This window comes from Pediculus humanus, genomic scaffold, assembly GCF_000006295.1.
Source record: "Pediculus humanus corporis 1103172107855 genomic scaffold, whole genome shotgun sequence".
Classification (NCBI taxonomy): domain Eukaryota; kingdom Metazoa; phylum Arthropoda; class Insecta; order Psocodea; family Pediculidae; genus Pediculus; species Pediculus humanus.
Window position 1 is genome coordinate 62,059 of NW_002987435.1, and position 14,710 is coordinate 76,768.

General features: G+C 24.5%; 6 protein-coding genes across 6 annotated transcripts; 4 read left to right on the forward strand and 2 right to left on the reverse strand.

The window, feature by feature from the left end:
- Positions 1-888: 888 nt before the first annotated feature.
- Phum_PHUM377610 (uncharacterized protein) lies at positions 889-2,061 on the forward strand (the record flags this gene model as incomplete). The annotated part of the gene is made up of 3 exons (XM_002428320.1): positions 889-1,072; positions 1,618-1,699; positions 1,785-2,061. 3 exons carry the CDS (start codon positions 889-891, stop codon positions 2,059-2,061), a joined length of 543 nt encoding a protein of 180 aa, XP_002428365.1.
- A 1,309-nt stretch (positions 2,062-3,370) lies between these two features.
- On the reverse strand, positions 3,371-3,660 carry Phum_PHUM377620 (uncharacterized protein; the record flags this gene model as incomplete). Its single annotated transcript, XM_002428321.1, has 2 exons — positions 3,371-3,460; positions 3,544-3,660. The coding sequence occupies 2 exons, from the start codon at positions 3,658-3,660 to the stop codon at positions 3,371-3,373; spliced, it is 207 nt and encodes a 68-aa protein (XP_002428366.1).
- Positions 3,661-4,138: 478 nt separating this feature from the next.
- Positions 4,139-6,364, forward strand: Phum_PHUM377630 (uncharacterized protein; the record flags this gene model as incomplete). The annotated part of the gene is made up of 5 exons (XM_002428322.1): positions 4,139-4,218; positions 4,285-4,595; positions 4,713-5,545; positions 6,013-6,167; positions 6,259-6,364. 5 exons carry the CDS (start codon positions 4,139-4,141, stop codon positions 6,362-6,364), a joined length of 1,485 nt encoding a protein of 494 aa, XP_002428367.1.
- A 478-nt stretch (positions 6,365-6,842) lies between these two features.
- Positions 6,843-8,301, reverse strand: Phum_PHUM377640 (uncharacterized protein; the record flags this gene model as incomplete). Its single annotated transcript, XM_002428323.1, has 3 exons — positions 6,843-6,922; positions 7,289-7,392; positions 7,610-8,301. The coding sequence occupies 3 exons, from the start codon at positions 8,299-8,301 to the stop codon at positions 6,843-6,845; spliced, it is 876 nt and encodes a 291-aa protein (XP_002428368.1).
- Positions 8,302-8,525: 224 nt separating this feature from the next.
- Positions 8,526-10,704, forward strand: Phum_PHUM377650 (uncharacterized protein; the record flags this gene model as incomplete). The annotated part of the gene is made up of 7 exons (XM_002428324.1): positions 8,526-8,535; positions 8,696-8,877; positions 9,005-9,339; positions 9,428-9,654; positions 9,736-9,887; positions 10,230-10,426; positions 10,548-10,704. The coding sequence occupies 7 exons, from the start codon at positions 8,526-8,528 to the stop codon at positions 10,702-10,704; spliced, it is 1,260 nt and encodes a 419-aa protein (XP_002428369.1).
- A 1,407-nt stretch (positions 10,705-12,111) lies between these two features.
- Positions 12,112-13,672, forward strand: Phum_PHUM377660 (GTP-binding protein Rit2, putative; the record flags this gene model as incomplete). The annotated part of the gene is made up of 5 exons (XM_002428325.1): positions 12,112-12,152; positions 12,353-12,552; positions 12,940-12,996; positions 13,083-13,246; positions 13,340-13,672. The coding sequence occupies 5 exons, from the start codon at positions 12,112-12,114 to the stop codon at positions 13,670-13,672; spliced, it is 795 nt and encodes a 264-aa protein (XP_002428370.1).
- Between the last annotated feature and the right edge of the window lie 1,038 nt (positions 13,673-14,710).

The window sequence follows — 14,710 nt, forward strand, 5'->3', positions numbered from 1 at the left end:
ATTACATTTAATGAATTAATTTATAATTACCAATTTATATTTTTAAAATATTCATGGAAAAAATTATATTCTAAAACTTAGGTTACATTATATTACTTTAGGGCTATCAATCAATGTAACACTCATCATAAGCACTCCCGCCAAACTTTAAGGCTATCAAACAAAGCCTTCAATTTTATTTTTTTTAACTATACATAAAAATCGAAGTCTATTAATTAAAGAAAAAAAACAATAATAAACTCTAATAATTAATTAAAAAAATTTTTTTTTAACTAAAAAAATTCATTCTTTAGGATTATTTAGAGTGAATGACCGATTTCATAAAATCAAAGTAGGAATTTTTATAAGCGTGGTTTTTTAAGTTGAATATAATCTAATTTTTTTAAAAGTGCCAATAATAAAACAATAAAATTCCATACGTAATAAAAAAAAAATTAAATAAATAAAACGGTAATAAAATGTAACACATTTTAAATCATAAGGTCAAAACTACCTGAACCTGATATGCCTGAAAATACTAAACCAGCTGATGAGAACAAACAAGGCCAAGTTAGGTTAAAAAAAAAAAATAAAAATAAAAAAAAAAATTCTATTCTCGTAATAATTTAGCAAAGTCTTATTCATCAAAATTTTTAATTAAGAATTATATAAAAAAAATAATAATATAAAATATAGTTTTAAAAAACTCACCAAAATAAAAAATCTTGAATTATTAAGGAAAAGCAAGCCAAATTTTCTTTTCATACAATGTACCGTGTAAAAGAGCGGGATACGTAGTAAACAATCAACCGCCAGTATTAAATTCTTTTGACACGAGTTTTCTCAATAGTCATAGGCTGAACATCATTCAGTGTTTTTTAAAATGACAGCTCCGCGTTAGGAGAAATTATGAAACAATTATTTATAATTTTAGTTTTTTTCTATCTTAACAATATTTTTTTTGGTTTATGTTACGAAGTAGACTGCACTGTTCTTAAACTGGGACAATACATTTGTCCCGATCCAGCTTATGACCAAATAGATCCACAAACACAACAATATTATGGATGTACTAAAGAAAATAAAGCTAAGGGTATATTTATTAAGAAAACATATTTAACATTTACTTACTGAAAAAAAAAAAAAAAATTTTTTTTTTAATATAATAAATATTATTATTTATAAACTAAATTTGATTTGAAATTACTCTTAATAATACGATTGAATGTAAGTAAAAATTATCATGAGACAGGTTACTCAATCGCCATATCCTAAAATACAATTTTCATAAATATATTTAAATAAGTATGTTTTTTTTTTTTTTGACGGTAATTTTAATCAATTGTTGAAATTTTATTTCAAAAAAAGTAAAATTAGAAAAGTATTCGTAAATCTACTAAGTTATATAATGTGTAAAAGAGTTAAGTATTTTTCTTTTTTTTTAAATTGCAGTTTCTAAGTGATTTTTGAATTTTTATTAATCATATATTTTTTTTTTTTTTTTTTTTTTCTCATTGCCAAATCAAATATACTAATTAAATTTTTTTTTATTATGTATTATTGTTTGAATTTTTATAATTATATTTTATTTTGGCAAAATAAATAAAAAAGTATATTTTTAGTATTTATAACTTTCAGTAATCTGCAAAGCTGCTGATGGTATAACTTGTATTGAGACGAAAAATTCTAGTTTTAGGAAAGAAATGTCATGCAAATGGACGTAAGTTTTCTTTTACTTAGTGGAATGTGAATGTTTATTTAGTGGAATGCTAGTGTACCTGAAAATAATTTATTTTTCATTTTAGAAATGGTTATTCTTTTGAAACAGCATTGTTGTTATCAATCTTTCTTGGAATGTTTGGAATTGATCGTTTTTATTTAGGATATCCTGGCCTTGGTTTGCTCAAACTCTGTACAATGGGCTTTATGTTCATTGGTCAATTAATAGACATTATATTAATTGCCACACAAGTTCTCGGTCCTTCGGATGGGTCAAATTATATTATTGATTATTATGGTGCTGGAATTGAAGTAATTAAAAGTAATAATTATACTTATAAATTGTCTCAAAGTGATTGGTAAAATTTTTGAAGATTTCTTATTGAATTACAATATTTAATCAGTGCCAAAGTTTCTTATGAAATTACATATCCAATAATATTGTGCAATTAAGAAACCTTACAATTTTTTTAAAAAAATAAGTTGTTAATTTAAAAAAAAAACTTACATGTTGGTTTGTAAAAAAAAATAGTAAAATACCTCCTGTAAAATTAATTCTTCACTGTAATTTTTTAAATAGTATTATATATATATATATTCACAAATATTTAAAAATTTATTAAGATAAATGGGAATTAATCCATCTTTTGTATAATTTTTTTTATTCATTAAGACAAATTTATATATTAATACTTAATTTTGCTTTGATTATATTAAAGGGTACAATTAAAATTAAAATTAAATATACTTTTTTTTTTTTTCTTCGTTAAAACAATGTCATAAGTTAATTTATCATTTATTGTGAAAAAAAAATTTACCAATTGTATGTATTGTTTATTGTTATAAATAAACATAAATGAAAATATATATTAAATGTGAAATTTTTTATAAAGGCTTAAATTTTTTTAATATTACAAAAATTTTTCAGAAGAAATACAAAGCAAAACACTCATTTAAAATGATAGTTGTTGGAAACATCTATGCAAATTACTAAATCCTTTCTACTTGTTTATAATTTATAGTTTTCCATATGAATCATTAACATTCTGACCTAAATACTTATTTAACAATATATCATATACTTTTGACCTAATTTTACTTATTTAAATTTCTTGTGAAGAATTTAAAAAAAAAAAAAAATTAATAACTACTAAAAAAAATAATTAAATTAAAAATATCTCAAATAATTTATAAATTTCTGGTAATAATTCAATTATTTTACACATAAATTATATACAGACATCTTAGTAACAATAAGTTTTACTCATAAATTAAAAATTTACTGGAATGATTACATAGTGAGTGATGATCTGCTATTGACATAGAACTGATGACCAGACAAAATAAATGTTAAAATATATAAACAAGCTGCTATCCAACAGTTAATGGCATTCTGAAATAATAAAAAATTTTAAATATAATACACAGGCTTAAATCAAATTTTTATTTATATCAGATAAAACTTTAAAATTTAAAAATATTTATCACAAGCAAGATTATTAATATAAACGACAAATAGTGAGATATTATAATTTTTTTCTTCATGTTGAATACAATTATTTTATAACTACTAATGATGGTAAAACAAAAGCTACTGGTTTCAAGTTTTGTATTTAAACAAATTTATATATATATACATTTTAATATGATAACAGAAACACATACTTAAAAACTACGAATTAGATATTTTTAACCATAAAAATATATTTAATATTTTTTTTTTTTTTTGGCTTTTACCACATTCAAGGAAAATAGTAAAACACTTAAAATTTCAAATCTTGGCTGTAATACCCTCTACGTTTGAATGGTTTAAAAAACAAAAAAGAAATTTTGATAAAGTCTTACTTGAGTATAACCCCTTTCAACTGCAGTGTAAAATTCATCAGTGTTTTCTATTTCGGAATGACTTATAGGAAGATCTTCAGCCAAAGCTACACTTCGAACGTGATAAAATATTCCCATAAGAACCTAAAAATAAAAATTAAAAAATTAAATTTAATGTTTGTAATTTAATATATTGTAACTCAATTGATTTGTAAATGAATGTAATTGAATTAAAAACCAATATTAAATGCTTACTAATTGTACTACGCCCCATGCGCTTATTATTATTCCACATAGAGAACATTTCGGACCACAAATTCTCATTATCGTTTACAAAAATACTGTTATCACAAGAAAATCAATTTAAAAATTACTTTTTTTTTCCGATAGCTGGGCAGTCATATGATTCTTCTAAAAAAATGTCAATTTTTCACTTTCCTTTTAAAACCTTTGAAACTTATTTGAAATCATTTCCGTTTAACAATTATCTGTTAAAAATTTTACCACAATTTTCTCTAATCGTTTTAATTTTTTATTTTTTAAATTATGTCAAAAAAATACTTGATTCAAAATAACGATTGCAAAGCAACGAGGTACGAATAAGAATTTTTTTTAAATGCGTACGTTATTTTTAACTGCACTTTTAAGTCCAATTCGATCCATCAATTTTTGTTTACTTCGTTTCGACATGAAAACGTAATATTTATCGTTAGAAAATTTAATAAGAGAAATTCTGAATTTAAGATTTTCCTTATTTTTCAGAGTGAAAAAAGTAATACCATTTAAAAGGAGTTCACCTCAAATTATGAAATACAAAAAACAGAAATTGAATTTTAAGAAAGATGGAAATAATGAAAACAAATATTATGCTTCAGATAAAAAAGTTAAAAACCGCGTTGCATATGAAAATGGAAATGATTATGGAAAAATAATAGCAAATCCGAATTATTTAAAACCAACTCCTTCAATTTTTAAGTTAGCTGAGAGTCATAAAATGAATCCAAATTTTTGTGATAATTTTTTATTTAAATTACCTTCATTTATGATGCAAAATTACAATAAAAAGGATCAAAGTCATTTTATTGTAAACAGTAATAATAATAATAATAATAATAATAATAAATTTTTGAAAAAAAATTTATTTGTTAATAGTAATTCAAGGAAAGAAAAAGAACATTTATCATCATCAGGTATTGAATCAAAAGTTACTAATATTGATTTAAAAAAAGTAAATCATATTACAAAGACTCAATCAGACTGTTTTGTTGGTGAAAATGACGATTTGCAGTGTGAAAGTATGGGAGAAAGCCAAGACAACTCTAATTGTCTTGCAATAAACAACTCTGCTGAATTTTTTGAAGCAATAAATAAGAAAGCTTTAATTTTTCATTTATGTCACCCGTGCCAATTTAGCTTTCACGGGGAATTAAAATTGACTTTAATTGCAGGAGAAGTAGAAATTTTAGGATATGTTTTAAATGAATGTTCAAAATTAAAAACTGTAGATATTTATTCACCAGAATTTTGCACACCATTAGTTGTAGCTACTAAATCAGGGAACAAGGATATTTCTTATGATAAAAATAAAAATCAACTTCAAAACATTTTATCTGATAATGATTTTAAAGAACTTTTATCACACTTGCAGCCAAATGATACAGTCCTATTGTTGGAACAAATTTCAAGCACTTTTGGTACTGTCATTTATAATTACATGGATTTGCCACTTTTTCCCAAGAATTTGGAAAATTTTTCTTCCCTATCAGAGTCTTTTAAAGCTATTCAATCAACGTTTAAATTTGACTCTAATAATTCTACTCTAATGTATAATAAAAATCCAGAATGGGATGAAATTTTATTAAATCAATGCACTGTTTTGTGCGGTGGAAAAGGAGTTGGAAAATCTACCCTGCTCAAATATTATACCAACAAATTTGTTTGTAATGAAGAAAATGTTCTCATTTTGGACTTAGACCCAGGTCAACCTGAATTTACACCTCCTGGATTTGTTTCTGCTGTGATTGTCAAAAATCCAATAATTGGACCCAATTTCACTCATATCACTGAGCCCATATTGTAAATAATTTAAATTTTTTTTTTAAAAAAAATTTAACATGCTTTTACATTTTATTTTTACTGCTGATAATATTTTTTGTTTATCCTATTATTATTTTAGATCAATTTTCTTTGGTAGTCCTAATACAAATGATTCACCTTCTAAGTACTTAAATTGCATTGAGTTTTTAGTTAAAAAGTGTAAAAATGATGATCGGTTAATGAGTATGAAATGGATTGTCAATACAATGGGTTTTTGCAAAGGTAATATTTTTGCTCTTTTTCATTTTTACTAATTACAATATTTTTCATTAAATATTTAATAAAAAATAAAAGAAAAATTGATTTTTTTTTTTTTTTTATTTAGGTCTGGGAGTTGAAATCATGATTAGTGTTTTAAGGCTCATTAATCCTGATACTGTGATTCAAATTAAGAGTTCAAATGATTCAAATAATTATCCATATGATTTAGTGCCTACTGTTGTTAATCAAAAAAGCGGGTTTGAAATGTCAAATGTCTCAAAATCTTTAACTTATAGTCACAAATTGATTCATTCCAGTGCTGAAATAAAAAATAAACCTATTAAAAAGTATCGTAAAAAAAAATTTTTTTTCTGACTCTTATAATGAAAGAATTTTTTTTGTTAAAATTTCAAATCTTATAAATTTTCTTATTTTCAGTGTTTTGTCTTCTTACGAACTTCGAGAATTAATGCTGTTATCTTACTTTTGTCAAACCCTTTCTCCAATTTCATTTAATTTCAATGGAGTTCAGCCATATAAGTAAGTTTTCGTAAACTTTACAATTATGCCTCAAAGAAAACGGTATTTCATACGCCTAAAAATAAAAAAAATACTTTATTTTAATTGTTAATATTTAGCTTACAAAAAAAAGATTAATATTAAATGATTTTTTTAAAAAAATGAAATAAAAATCAAATTTTTATAAATTATTTTCAGGATATCATTCTCAAAAATTTTTTTAGCTATAGAATTTTTAATTAAGCCAAATGATGTTTTGAAAGCATTCAACGGAAGCATTGTTTCTTTTTCCCATTTTGAGCAATCAACTGAACGTGTATTATCAAATGAAACGGAAAAAAACTATTTTAAAATTGTTTTAAAACCTGAAATAAGTTTATCTTTAGGATTAGGTATTTATATTTTTTATGTACCTGTTTTTTCTATTATATCCATAATGATTTTTTTTTTCTTTTTTTTTTTTAAGGTTTGATTCGTGGAATAGACTGCGAGAGAAAAATTTTTTATGTTATAACACCCATTAGTTCGGAAACTCTTAAGAAGGTTAATTGCTTCACATTAGGCAAATTATATCCGCCTTCTTCTATTTATTTGAAACAAGAATCGGTTAGAGTGCCAACCGTGTACACTACTTTGAGTACGAGAAAAGCGGTTGAAAAAGTTAAAAAAAAATTTCGCCAATAAATTTTTTGAGCACTATTTATTTTACTATTTTTGTTAAAAAAAAAAAAAAAAAAAAAAAAGAAGGCAAAAGTCAGATTGGCAAATTTAACTTTATAACATAAATACGGAAAAAGTTATTTTATAATAGTAATATAATTTTATTTAAAATATTTGTAATATTTATTTGACATTGCTGTGGTTTTATTCGAATTGGAAGTGGGTCTCGGCATGAATAAAGAATAAAATCCAAATTTTGTTACTGGATTTGATTTCACATCACTTTTACCGTCAAAATGTTTCATTTTTTCTCCTAAAAGCTTGTTTTGTTGTGATAATTTTATTCTGGGGCTAACATTTATGTTTGATGTCAATATTTTAGTGTATCTATTACTGTAATTAATAAGCATATGATTTTAGATATAAAAATGTTAGTTTAAAATTTTAAAAGCATTAATTAAGTATTTTACTATTCAATACTAAAATAGAAAATTTATGCACAGAATTTCATAATAAATGAAACCATAATTTTTTTAAGAGAAGAACAACTTATTTAAAGAGTCATTTATAGAATTATCGTTATGAGATGTATATTTTAATTCTAAATTACCTGCTTGACCCTGAAAATTCTGGAAAGGTATAGGTTTTAGAATTTCCTTTTTTTTTAGCACACTTGTTAGAATCAGAGAGAATAAAATAATTAGAATCTGTTGATGAATTTTTTTTTGAGTTGTCTTCCCTGAATTTATTATTAAACTTATATAAATTTAAATTTGTGAAAATTGTTTCTTCAACTCGTTTTGATTGTAACTGATTTAAGGGATAAATTTTAGGAGTTGATTTTGAATAGTTTAAATGATTTTTTTCATCTTCAAAACCGTCATTCCTTCGATTTAATAATTCAAACAGTCTTTTAACTTCATTTTTTAAATAAGAATTCTCTTGTTTCAATAAACTTAATTTTTCTTTCAGAGCCCAGTTTTCTTTTTCTAACTGGTTAAAATTTTTCAATTTTTCTTTATTGTAAGAAAGGAGTCTAATTCTGTGATTCTGTTGAAATTCCAAAATTTTTATCTGTTTTTTTAAACTTATGACGGGATCGTGAAAATATATTTCTATTTCTGAATTCATATTCGAGGAGAGCGGTAACGAGGCGTATTTTACTTGGCAAACGATACATTTTTCCGAAGTATTAAGTTTCAGACAATTGTCACAATAGATGTGACCGCAGTTCGTTATAAAAAATTTTACTTCTAATTCACCTGGCTGAACGTAACAATTGTTACAATGCACCCAATCCATTTGTTATGGCTTAAAATGATTTTTTTTTTCTCTTTATAAAAGTCGATAGCTGGCTTTACAAAATCTTTTCGATGATTCGTTTAAAAATTTTAAACTCTTCACAATTGCCAGCATAAAATAATTATTATCACAGTTTCATTATCATTGCTGCCAAAATTGTTTCAAAGTAGTCTTTATTTTCGTTTTTTTTTTCTTCTCTTTCTCCAGAATAGTATTAATAAATAATGATAGAAGGTTATTATTGGTTTTATTGAGTTTAAAAAACAATTTTTAAGATGATTTCATTGAATTGCAATTATTATTATTTTTTTTTTTTTTTTAACTTCAAATGAATACCGAAAAAATTAATTTTTAAATCATAATGGAAGTTGCAAATTTATTTTGATTTTTGTAGAGTATTCGGATGACGAAATAACTGAGGGCGATGGGAATTCAGAAATAGCTTTACTCGGTAGTTTTACAAATGCAAGCAGTAATGAACATCTTGATCTGTCGCACGAGCCAGAAAATTATGATTCTGGTTTAGATATGGAATCACATACAACATTTGACAAAACCATAGCAGCAAAACATGAAGTAAGCAAACCTTTTTGAAATTTCCAATTTTGAAAAAGTTCGACGTAATTTTACAAAATAATAATTTTAGAAGGAAAAAATTTTTTAAATGTCATATATTTTCTAATTGCTGCATATGTTTGTTAAGTACTTAGGAACCGATTTAGAAGATGTTGGGGGTAGGATTTTTCACGACGAAGGATCAATTATATGGTTGCCGATATTAATGGAATTAGAAGTAGTCTTGGTTCCAGGTCAAACATTGCCATTAACTGCTTTTTATCCCCCTACTGTTTCTATGTTTAGAAAAATTATTTCTAAAGATAAAACATTCGGAGTAGTTTGTGTCAATAACTTTGCTCAATATGGCACTACAGCTGAAATTTTTCAATATCAAGAAAACAGTGATTTAGCAGGATTCAAAATTAAAGCTAAAGGGAGGCAAAGATTTAAGTTACTGGAACAGAAACATCAATCCCCTGGGTAAAGAATATAATTTTTTTTTTTGTTTTTTATTTTATTCAGGAAAATAAAAACAAATCAGTTTTTGAAATTATATTTATTTTTCCAGATTATTATCAGGCAAAGTTCTCATTTTGCCAGAAATTGAATTAGTTGATCCATTACAAGCAATTAGACTTTTATCTTTAGATAGATTTCGCAAAAATTCATCTACTAAATTGAAAATTAGGTCTTTCGATGGTGCTTCCTTTTCATGGCCATCTTGTATATATAAACAATATGACATTAAATTTTTGGTTAAAAAAATTTCTGAAAAATTAGAAGTTTTTCAAACAGGTTTTTATATTTTTAAAAATGAACAATTTGAGATTTTATTTTTGTAAATATTTATAATGTTTCATGTGACATTCATTTCAGATTTAGAAGGCTCTGTTTTACCAACTGATCCTTTAGATTTATCATATTGGGTGACTCAATGTTTGCCCATCGATCGAGAAAATAGGGTTAAACTTCTCAGTTTTGATTCTGCTTTGGAAAGACTTCAGTATGCTCTAACACTTATTGACAAGGTAAATTCTTTATTTTTATCATAAATTTATTTAAAATAACCTGTATATTTAGTAATGTAGCTAATCATTGAATTTATTATCATTTTAAAACTCTGCATAAAACTAAGTTTTTTAACTTTGAAAATATCATATTTTTAAAATGTATTTTAAAAAAAACTTGTACTTGCAGTATGTCAGGGAATTTTGGTGTCATTATTTTTTTTTACAGTTAATTTTTTTTAATCATTTTGTGCCATCTTTGTAATTATTAACACTTTTATCTGCAAATCAACTGTCTGATAATGGCAAAAACTTTAAAATTATATTTTTCACAGCACAAATTTTTTTTTTTTTTCCTTCAAGTGTCAAAAATTGTATTGTGCTAGTTGTGGGAATTGCATAGCGGATAGGAAAGACATATTTTCCATGTCTGTTGAAGGACCACAAGGAATGTACTGCAATCCTGGGGGTTACGTTCACGATGTTATTACCGTTTACCATGGGATGGGAATGAGTGTGGAAGCTGAAGCTCCTACTACAAAATATAGTTGGTTTCCTGGGTATTTATAATTATATATATTTACATTTAATTTTTTTTGTTTTAATTAAAATAAAACTGATGGATAAATGAAAGTGACCTATAATATATATATATATACATGTGTGTGTGTGTGCTTACAGATATGGATGGATAATATCTCAATGTTCAAATTGTGATTCGCATATAGGATGGCTTTTTACGGCTATGAAAAGCAATTTAAAACCAGTAAAATTTTGGGGTTTGTCTAAGAAATCTATTACGACTCATCAAAAAAGTTTTCTTGGATCTTTGGTTTGATGGTAAAGTAATTTAAATCGAATTTCCGGTTTTACTCTATTCAAGTATTTGTACATAAAAAAAAAAAAAAAAGTATGTTTGTTTATTACGTTTCACGCATTTTTACTTTGGCGCGTAGAGTTTTCTTTTGACACGCATTTAATTTATTTTTGTGAGGCAATTTATTAGCTTTTAATTATCATTTAATTTTCCGTCATTGCTAAATTTATTTTTAAATAAAAAATAAATTTATATTAATAATTGATAATTTGATATCAATTATTCTATAGAGAAATAATTTTACAAAAATTTTCTTATTGATTGATTTACTTTTATTGCCGGCCACCCCTGATTTATTTCGACTTTTTATTCATTATTATTAATTTAATCACAGATAAATAAACTCTTTTTTTTTTTTTTTTTTTAAACGAAATATAAAGAAAGCATATTTTGATTACTCATTAAAATCATTTCTTCGTTTTTATACCGGCAACATGATTTGTTAAATGTAAATTTATATACGTATTAAGAATTTAGTGATCGATAAAAAATTTATTTTTGAACTTTTAAAACTTTCGCAGTAACTTTAAATGTTTTTATATATTTATTTTTTTTATTTAAAAATGTTCAATGTTATTTTCGATTGATGAGAAAAAAAGCTCTAATTTTACATAATTCAAATGTTTCGCCGATTATGCCGAGTGTTGCACTCGTGCAAAGCCAATTATAAAAGCATGACTAAACTAAATCTTAAATCTTTTTTAAAAATATTAATTTTTAATATAAATAAATGTATTTTATATAAAATCCCAATAGATAAGACCATATTTTTTTATGAAATTTAATATAAAGCTTTTAAATAGCACTTTTAATATATATTTTGCATCATATTTGTGTAACTTCAATGAAACATTTGTGCAAAAAAAAAAAAAAAACAATTTAACCTACAATTAAAAAAATATTTAACCCGTTAGTAAAAAATTCCGGTGACAATTTCTATCGTATAACTAATTGAAATTTTTTTTTTTTCTGTTTTACATTACAGTAAACCTTTCGATCAATAATTTCTCATGTTAATTTTATTACTTATTATTAATGTATGTAATTATTAATGTAAATATAATTTTTTTAATTAATCTTAAAAGAAAGTTATTATAAATTTTTATATTTGTTCATATTATAATTATAATTTAATGTATTTTTCAATTGGAATGGACAAATGAAGGGGGGGGGGGAGGGGCGAGGGAAAGAGAGAGAAAAGTGTATAAGAGTTTTTAAAAATAAATTTCAATGAAATATTTTTTAAATCACACATGCATTAATTCTATGATTAAAAAAAAAAAATAATAATAATAATAATAATAATAATAATAAATAACTGTATAATTGATTATTTGAGAGAAAGTATTATTTGATAAGAGTGATAGGATGGTATTAATTTGTATTATTATCGGTAAAACAGCGTATCTGTTAAATTTGATCATAACATGTTAGAAGGTCATTTAAGTTGAGTTTAAACGCGACAGATGTGCAGCACATATAGAGCATGCGTCTTTAAAACTCACAGTAAACATTCGATCAAAAAAATTATTTTTATTATTAAGATTATTAGCTATTTATGACAAATTAATAAGGATTTTTGTGAATTACAAACTTATAAAATTGCAAGTTGTGAGACGCAGGGCCCTTCGGGGTCTAAGCATGGATCGGCAAAAGGAACTCCTGCTCGAAAGCGTAAAACGTCAGAGAAAAATAAGGGCAGAAAAAATTCTACAGAAGGAGGTGGGCTCACTTCCTCGCAAACTACAAGGGGAGGCCTTAGAATATATAAGGTTGTTGTTTTGGGCGATGGAGGAGTCGGAAAATCAGGTGAAAATTTCAAATGAAAATTATTCGCCCAAAATACCTAAATTCTTATCAATGCTTCAATCAATTTTGTATCAATTATGTTACTTAACGAAATAAAAAAAAAAAAATACAAATATTACCGTCACTATTGAAAATGTTTTTTTTTTTTCTTTAATTATAAAGGGAAATTTTTTGTTTAAAAACCCGTAATAAAGTCATTTAAGTAAAATACAAATTATTATTTTTGAAACATTAAATTATACTTTGACTTATGTTTTTTCGTTTAAACAGTTTTTAAAAATATTCCCTCTTGTAAATTTTTTTTTCTCTCCCTTTAGACGAATTTTAATTAATTTTATTAATTGTATTACAAAATAATGTTTTTTTTTTTTTTTTTTTTTTTTCCAGCTTTGACACTACAATTTGTGAGTCATAGCTTTTCCGAATATCATGATCCCACAATAGGTAATTTTCTTTCATTTGAACTACTGTAAACTTGTAAACAATGAGTGTGTCAGTTGACCGCCTGTTTTGTTCTGTTTAAATTTTAGAAGATGCTTATCAGCAACAAGCTGTCATAGACGGTGAAGCTGCACTATTAGATATTCTGGATACAGCAGGGCAAATAGAATTTAATGCAATGAGGGACCAATACATGAGGTGCGGCGAAGGTTTTATTATTTGTTACTCAGTTACTGATAGGCACAGTTTTCAGGTAAAGTTTAACATTGAATTTTCTTTTTTTTTCAAATTATCATCAGTGAAATTAAATAATGTGTTTCTTTGAAATATATGAATGTGTCCGTAGGAAGCCGTGGAATATAAAAAGTTAATAAATAAAGTGAGAGCCTCCGAAGATATCCCTCTAATATTAATCGGTAATAAATGTGACCTTCAACATCAACGAAAAGTAACAATGGAAGAAGGCCTAACATTAGCACAGCAATTCGGTTGCCCTTTCTTTGAAACTTCTGCGGCTCTTCGTCATTTTGTCGACGATGCATTTCATACTCTAATAAGAGAAATCAGAATCAAAGAAAAGGGAAGAAATTCAGCAGAAAAAATACACTCGAGCAAATGGAAAAGATTACGGTCTATTTTATCTGTAATATTTAAAAAAAGAAGCCATTATTCTTTTTAATTTTTATTTGTAGGGTACTACTAATTTTATTATTAGTTGATTGCCTTAATTAAAAAAAAAAATTTCTTTTTTTTTTTTTTTCTCTCATAAAGAAGAAGAAGAAAAAAAAAAGATGTTACAATTTTAATTCCAAAAAAAAATATTTTTGTTTTACTTTTATTCTCACACAAACACACGTGCGCCGCGGCGTATATATAAATATATGTAATTATAAAAAAGTTGGAAAATAACATGAAAATGGCAAAACGATATTAAGACGATAAATTCTTAAAAAAATATTTTTAAATGAGTTTTTCTTCTATATTATAGCAAAAGTTTTCGGTTGAAATAATTAAATTTTACTATTAAAAAATTAATAAAAAAAAATTTAAATGTGCCAATAATATACGCTTTTGTGCAAAGGGACAATTCTAACTTGCCCTATTTTTTCAACTTTTTTTTACAAATTTTATTTTGTAAATTAATTATTATCAATTTTTTTTTTTTTTCCATTTTGTATATAAACTTTTACTGATATTTTAATTAATTTATAATTGAAAAAAAAAAATATATATATATTAGGCTTAAGTTTATGAAAAAAAAAAAAAATGTTTAAAATTTTTAGGGATCCGTGCTTTTTTTTTCATTTAAAATTATATATAATAATTTTATTCAATGTTTGCTTATATTATTTTTAATTTTTTAATTGTTGAATTAATAGTGTAAAAAATGAGTGAAAATATTTTTGTCTATTTATAAATATATTTGTAAAATTTTGAAAATAAATATGTTAAGCGTTAATTAGTGTTATTAATTTTTATTACATTTCAACGAACTGAGTTTAACATGAATTATTATTATTATTATTATATCTGACTTTTATCGCTTTTAGCAAAAATTTCCTAATCAGAGTACGTTTCTTAAATATACAATATTGTAAAAATATGGGAACGTAATTTGTACTAATCACTCAACGGATCAATAATTAGTTCCATTTTTTTTTTTTTTTTAGAAAAACATTTTTTAAATCACATACCTGAAAATTTTCAATATGGTCCA